General features: G+C 41.0%; 1 protein-coding gene across 1 annotated transcript; it reads left to right on the top strand.

Moving 5' to 3' along the window:
• The first annotated feature begins 5,139 nt into the window (after positions 1-5,139).
• Positions 5,140-7,669, top strand: LOC133553271 (thyroxine 5-deiodinase-like). Its single transcript, XM_061901293.1, has one exon. It carries the CDS (start codon positions 5,350-5,352, stop codon positions 6,145-6,147), a length of 798 nt encoding a protein of 265 aa, XP_061757277.1. The 5' UTR covers positions 5,140-5,349; the 3' UTR covers positions 6,148-7,669.
• Positions 7,670-7,960: the final 291 nt, after the last annotated feature.

The raw sequence follows: 7,960 nt of genomic DNA on the forward strand, positions 1-7,960 counted from the left end.
AGGATGGAGGCCACCTATACCCAAATATGCTCATCAATGTAAATTCAGGGCTTCCATGAAATGCTGTGAAATCAGTGCACAATCAGTAGCCAAACCTTCTGGGGTCCTTAAAGCAGCAACCTTCTGGGGCCCATGTCTCTGTAGATGTTGATCACATCATTGTGATTTATGACTACGTCTTTTTCAATGGAGAGGAGAAGGAGATCAGACAGCCTCTCTTCTGTGCATAGGCTTTTGAGTGAGTGTTTGACCTAAGGTCTCTCCCTCTCTCTCAGGTGTGACACTTTCCGAGGTCTGTGGTCTTTCTTGAATTCTGGTGCTAGTACTTGGTTTTAGCCATGCATTAAGAGGTCTGCTACTCTCAGCTGCTTCCTGGCGCTCTTTCTCCTTCCTTTTTTCCTTTTTTGTATCCTTTCTTTTTTTGGCATTGTGCTGCAGGCATAATCAAGTTTAAATACAGATGGTATATTTCCTAAGTTTAAATACAGATGGTATATTTCCTAACAGATAACCTATATCTTATATCCCCAGAATGCTGAAATTATTATCGATAATAATAATAATAATAATAATTATTATTATTATTATTATTATCATTATTATTATTTTTATCATTGTTATTATCATTATCATCATTTTTATTATTATTATTTTGTCAACCCACACAGTAATAGCTAAGTCACTATAAACTTTATATCTAAACCTCTACTGTGAGAGAAATGTGATCCGCCGTAAACACAATGCATTTTATTTTGAAAATTAACCCGGTGTTTTATTTTGTATCTTGTACACTACTTCCTGTCCCGCGCGATCCGCTCTACTCTGTGCGAAATTGATGTGCTGTGCTCCGACGTCCGGCAAAAACAGAAGCTGACACATTGGATAAAAGAATAATACAGCGTTTTTCTGAAATATTACCCATATTAGATGCTGAATAAATGGACGGCGACTACACCATAACTCACAGGTTCAAGTTGCTCCACTGTCACGTCTCCTCAGGGGCGCAGTTGGTTCTCTCTCCTCTCACTTACTCACTCACTCGCCTCTCTCTCTCTCTCTCTCTCTCTCTCTCTCTCTCTCTCTCTCTCTCTCTCTCTCTCTCTCTCTCTCTGGCTAAAGCGGCAGGCTCAAACTACCTGGTATTACAAGAAAACGTGGAGTTTTTGTACCGCTGTTTTTTGTTTAGTTTTTTGTTTTTTACATCCTTGACAGGAATTTATTAATGTTGTTTAAAGAAAAAAAAACAACAACACACACACACAGGCAGAGGGCACTTTTTAAGATGAGGCAAAAAAGGGCAGGGGCTCAAGCACCCATAGGGCCCTATGTGTGCACATGCCTGCTCCTATTGGTGTTTTTTTTATGTGGGGGAGGGGGGAGGGGTGTAATCAATAAGGTGCATCTGAGGTAATGTTGTAACCAACAATATTAGTCTTTGGCAAAACAACTGACGTGTTCTTTATAATAATATGATATGTTGATATAAATATATAAAATGACGAGGCTGCATCATTAGGTACAACTGCGCACTCTAATGAGAGGAGACACGCTAATGAAATTCCTCCTTGGCAAAAAAAAATTAATGAAAAAATAAAAAAAAAGTGGTGAGGAAGAGGAGCGTAGTGATGATGATGATGATGATGCCAAAGCCTATGGGGGGAGGGGGGTCACATTCTCTATGAGTCACATTTTTTTTTTTTCATCAATGCACCTGTCCTTAAAACAGCAGCACATTATTGTCTTTATAGAGGATCTTTGACTAGTGTTTTTGCAGTAGGTAATTCAAAACCATCAGAGTGCTCCAGTCATAAGAGCCGATCTTAGGCTGGTATTTTTGCAGTAATTAAAACTGGCACGGTGCCCCTGTTTTTATAAAGGATCTTTGACTGGTGTGTTTGCAGTAATTAAAACTGGCAACGTGCTCCTGTCATTATAGAGGATCTTTAACTGGTGCTTTTGCAATGCTCCTGCAGTGCTCCTGTCTATTTATAGAAAATCTTTGATTAGTGTTTTTCAAGTAGGTAATTAAAAACAAACACACTGCCCCTGTTTTATAGAAAATATTTGACTAATGCTTTTGCTGTAATATAATTAGCAGAGTTCTCCTGTCATTATAGAGAATCTTTGACTATTGTTTTTGCAGTAAGTATTTGAAAACCAACAGCGTGCTCCTGTCTTTATAGACGATCTTTGACTGGTGCGTTTGCAGTAATGGAAACTGGCAGAGTGCTCCTGTCATTATAAAGGATCTTTGACTGATGCTTTTGTAGTAATTAGAACTGGCAAAGTGCTCCTGTCATTGTATAGGATCTTTAACTGGTGCTTTTGCAGTGCTCCTGTCATTATGGAGAATCTTTGACTAGTGTTTTTGCAGTAGGTAAAAACCAACAGACTGCCCCAGTCATATCGAGAATCTTTGACTGATGCTTTTGCTGTATCATCTATAGCAGAGTTCTCCCATCGTTAAAGATAATATTTGACTAGTATTTTTGCAGTGGTTAATTGAAAACCAACAGAGTGCTCCGGTCATAATAGGGGATCTTAGACTGGTGCTTTTGCAGTAACTAAAACTGGCAGAGTGCCCTGTCTTTATAGATGATCTTTGACTGGTGCATTTGCCGGAATTTAGACTGGCATAGTGCTCCTGTCATTATAAAGGATCTTTGACTGATGCTTTTGCAGTAATTAAAACTGGCAACATGCTCTTGTCATTATAGAGGATCTTTAACCGGTGCTTTTGCAGTGCTCCTGTGATTATAGAGAATATTTGATTAGTTGGTTTGCAGTAGGTAATAAAAACCAAAAGACTGCCCCTGTCATATGGAAAATCTTTGACTTATGCTTTTGCTGAATTATAAATAGCAGAGTTCTCCTGTCATCATAGAAAATCTTTGACAAGAGTTTTGCAGTAGGATTAGGGAAAACAGAGTGCTCCAGTCGTAATAGGGCAGACCTGGGCAAATTAAGGCCCGGGGGCCACATGCGGCCCGTTGAGTTTTTCAATCTGGCCCGCCGGACATTCCCAAAATATTTTTTTAGATCTTTAAAATGGAAAGTGTAACTGCCTTTATGATGTGCAGTCATGTTTTCTAAATACCGTAAATCTTGAACTATACAAAGTATTTCAATGGTTGGAATCTGCGCTTATGGATGATATACCAGTTATTATGGTAATCTAATTAGTTACTATGGTCATCTAATTAGTTACTATGGTAATCTAATTAGTTACTATGGTAATGTAAGTCACAGCAGCTCAGAGGAGGCACCAAACAGTGTGGGTGGGAAGCGTTTCCACAGACGCGGTAGGAGATTTTCACAACAAAGTTCTAAAGCTTAGTGATGTATCTGATATACCAGATTGTAGGTGGGTTTATTTTGTACCCTTCGCGTTCATATTTCACTGATTGTTGCATTTTTGTTGTGTTTTACTTGATTGTAAAATATGTTGATGGAAAGGCGGTGTGACGTTCATATTTTGTCAATATTCAGTGTTTTATCCTTCGTAGAAAAAAAAATTTAAAATTCCATTATGTTTTTAAGGCGGTCTGTCATAACGTTTTTAGCATTCAGACATTATTGTGAGGTTTTGTATTAGTGTTCCTAAAAATAGAAATACCGGCACCCAGACACATTTTTTTCTCTAAAAGTGGCCCCCGAGTCAAAATAATGGCCCAGGCCTGTAATAGGGGATCTTTGACTGTTTGTTTTTTTTGTAGTAAATAAAACTGGCAGAGTGCTCCTGTCTTTATAGAGGATCTTTGACTGGTGTGTTTGCAGTAATTAAAACTGGCAGAGTTCTCCTGTCAGTATAGAGGATCTTTGACAAGTGGGTTTGCAGTAGATAATTAAAAACCAACAGACTGCCCCTGACATATAAATACTCTTTGACTGGTGCATTTGCTGTGTTACAAATAGCAGAGTTCTCTTGTCATTATTGACATTGTTTGACTAGTGTTTTTGCAGTAGGTGATTGAAAACCAACAGAGTGTTGGCTTTTGCAGTAAATAAAACTGGCAGAGTACGCTTGTCTTTATTGAGGATCTTTGACTGGTGTGCTTGCAGTATTTAAAACTGGCATTATAGAGGATCTTTGACTGGTGTGTTTGCAGTATTTAAAACTGGCAGAGTGTTCCTGTCATTATAGAGGATCCTTGACTGATGCTTTTGCAGTAATTACAACTGGCAGAGTGAATGTGAGTGTGAATGTTGTCTGTCTATCTGTGTTGGCCATGTGATGTGTCCAGGGTGTACACCGCCTTTTGCCGGAATGCAGCTGAGATAGGCTCCAGCACCCTCCGCGACCCCGTAAGGGACAAGCGGTGGGAAATGGATGGATGGAGAGTGCTCCTGTCTTTATAGAGGATCTTTGACTGATGCTTTTGCAGTAATTAATACTGGCAAAGTGCTTCTGTCATTATAGAGCAGGGGTAGGGAACCTATTGCTCTAGAGCCAGATGCGGCTCTTTTGATGACTGCATCCGGCTCTCAGATACATGCTCAACACGATAAGTAATTAATAATTCCGCTGGTAATCACAGTGTTAAAATAACGTTCAAATTATAAAACATTCTCATGCATTATAATCCAACCATCCGTTTTCTATCGCACCTGTTCAAGATGTCGCATTAAATGGTAAGAAGTATTATATTTATTATTGGTTAACTTTTAGAATAACAATTTTAAAGGCATATTCTACTCTTAAAATGTTGGTTTTACTTTAAAATGCACACATTTAGTTGTATTCAGAGTTTAAAAATATATTATATGGCTCTCACAGAAATACAAAATCATATGGCTCTCACGGAAATACATTTTGAAATATTTGGTTTTCATGGCTCTCTCAGCCAAAAAGGTTCCCTACCCCTGTTATAGAGGATCTTTGACCTCCTTTATTTTGCAGTTTTAAGCAACAACATATTAAGATGGTGAATAATTAAATAATAAGCTCGGCTTCTCGTTTTCGGACATGGTAAATTTGCTTGTGTAGTCACGTGACCTCCGTTAAACCGTGAAGATGATTGGTTGCAAATGGGTGACGTACGTGACGCCGTCACAGTCAACTGGTCTCAAACGGTTAAAGTGTGTGCGTGAGTCCAGCGCCGTCTGGCGGCCATCGAGGTCACTGCAGCTAATCAAACTTTCTCTTCCCTTGGACGCAAAAATCTCGATGAGTTCTAAAAATGAGCATGAGACTAAGTTACGAGCGAGAATATGTTCGTAATCAAGGGGTGATCCCGCCATGTGAGTGGGCGGAGCCTGCGGCTTTCAAACAGCGGCGGCCCTATAAAAGCTTGCACGGCTGCACGCCGTGAGAGTTTCACCTCCGATGCGTCACGATTAAAGCCGGCGATGCACGACTCCGGCGGGGTCCAGCTGGCCCAGGCCCTCAAGCACTCCGTCCTGTGCCTGCTGCTGGTGCCGCGCTTCCTGGCCGCCGCCGTAACGCTATGGCTGCTGGACTTCCTGTGCATCCGCCGCAAGGTGCTCCACCAGATGGGCGCGCGGCCGCACAGCGCCGACGACCCGCCGCTGTGCGTGTCGGACTCCAACCGGATGTTCACGCTGGAGTCGCTGCGGGCGGTGTGGTACGGCCAGAAGCTGGACCTGCTCAAGTCGGCGAGCCTGGGACGCGCGGCGCCCAACACGGAGGTGTTTCTGGTCCAGGGGCGCCGGCGGGTGCGCATCCTGGACTGCATGCGCGGAACGAGGCCGCTCATCCTCAACTTTGGCAGCTGCTCCTGACCGCCGTTCATGACGCGCCTGGCCGCGTTCCAGCGCGTCGTCAGCCAGTACGCGGACATTGCGGACTTCGTGGTGGTCTACATCGAGGAGGCGCACCCGGCGGACGGCTGGGTGAGCTCCGATTCGCCGTACCAGATCCTCAAGCACCGCTGCCTGGAGGACCGGCTGAGCGCGGCGCGGCTCATGCTGGCGCAGGTGCCCGGCAGCAGCGTGGTGGTGGACGGCATGGACAACGCGTCCAACGCCGCCTACGGAGCTTACTTCGAAAGACTCTACATCGTCAGGGACCGGAGGGTAGTCTATCAGGGGGCCCGGGGGCCGGAGGGCTACCGGATCTCCGAGCTCAGGAAATGGCTGGAACAGTACCGGAAAGACCTGATCGTGTCTCCGGTGTTGCAAGCGTAGCCCGGGGGGAGATTTGTATCTTCTTTTCTTTTTAAAGTGCAGGTTTAGGCCTTGGTTCTGCTCAGTTCTAATCGGGTGGTTCTTGTGCGTAATAGCTGCCAAATAAAGACTTTTTTTTCCCTTTTTTTAATTTGGGAGGGTAGGGGGCACCCCTGGGTGTTTGCGTGAAGTGCGGTTCTTAAACGGCGCAGCCACAGAACCGACACTGATGTTTGTGACACCCGGAGGGTGTCCAAATGTCCTGTTGGATTGATGGGGGGCCGAATGGCGCGACGTCACGATACGTAATTGAACAAAACTCTTTTGTAAAAAAAAAAAAGCACACAAATAAATAACACTGAATCACTATTGACTAAAGACATTATGTAATGTGTTTTCCCATTTGAAGTAAGGACACATCATTAGGTACACATCAAGTCATATCCAATAGAAATATTGGGTAACACTTTAGTATGGGGAACATATTCATCATTAATTAGTTGCGTATTAACATGCAAATTAGTACCATATTGGCTCGTAACTAGTCAGTAAGTATTTATTAATGCCTTATTCTGCATGGCCTTATTATACATTAATTAGGAGTATTCCCTCAATAACTTCATAATTATTGCTTATTAGTAACCCTAACTATTGTTGTCCAAATAACTCTAAATTAAGTCTTTGTCACTCATAAACTGTTACCAAATATCGTTATACTTCTGCCCTCATTAAGTGCCAATAAATAAAAACTTAATGAAATGTCTAGTCAGCGTGCTGTTAAAATGCATCAAAAAAGCTCCTTTTGATTTGTCATCAACATGACTGTCACACAGATAGTCAACAAAGTGGGCTTGTAGAGGTTTGAGTTCCGTGGTGAAGAATGTGGAGCTAAAGTGGACTTAATCCTTTTAATGTCAGCACTAACCAGCATGATGCAACAGTCCTGGTGGAGTCTCAAAGGAATTTAACTTCCTTAACTGGAAATAAGTTAATTATCTCACAAGTTTTTATCTCCTAATGTCAGAATGCCAGAATCAAACATAATAACAAATTATGATATTAAAAGGTATAATAATTTGTCATTTAAAAAGTATCTTTCAACCACAAAAGCCAAACCGAGGCTTGCAATGTACTCCAGTAAATATTAGAAATTAAATATTTTACTATTCAAACTTTTTTGACCCTAAATTAAGATGACAAACACATATATTTACATTAATTGTAAAAACAACAGATTTATTAACCGTAGATTAAAGCAACTGTTGCCCATGAACTGTCTAGTATTATAATGTATTGTATATCTATTTGAAATAAAAAGCTGATAATGACAGTAAAATACAATTGCAGGTTTATACCACATCATTATTATAAAATAAAAATAAAGACAATGTTTGACACAAGCAAAAATGTATTGTATGTTATTTAAGTACTTTTCTCATGTTAAATTTGGGGTACTGCATAGTGCACGACAAGAGATTGACTGAATTGTCTCAATTTAAATGTACAATGTACAAAGATTGTATAAACACACACATATATATATATATATATATATATATATGCTACTGCATACTTCCCCATACGCTTCTGCCTTGGAGGCTTTGCATGTGTAAGTACAAACCCTGCTTCCATATGAGTTGGGAAATTGTGTTAGATGTAAATATAAAGGAAATACAATGATTTGCAAATCCTTTTCAATCCATAATCAATTGATTGCACTGCAAAGACAAGATATTTGATGTTGTAACTCAAACTTTTGTTTTTGCAAATATTAATTCACTTAGAATTTCATGGCTGCAACACGTGCCAAAGTAGTTGGGAAAGGGCATGTTCA

This window comes from Nerophis ophidion, linkage group LG05 (genome assembly GCF_033978795.1).
Source record: "Nerophis ophidion isolate RoL-2023_Sa linkage group LG05, RoL_Noph_v1.0, whole genome shotgun sequence".
NCBI classification, from domain to species: Eukaryota; Metazoa; Chordata; class Actinopteri; order Syngnathiformes; family Syngnathidae; genus Nerophis; species Nerophis ophidion.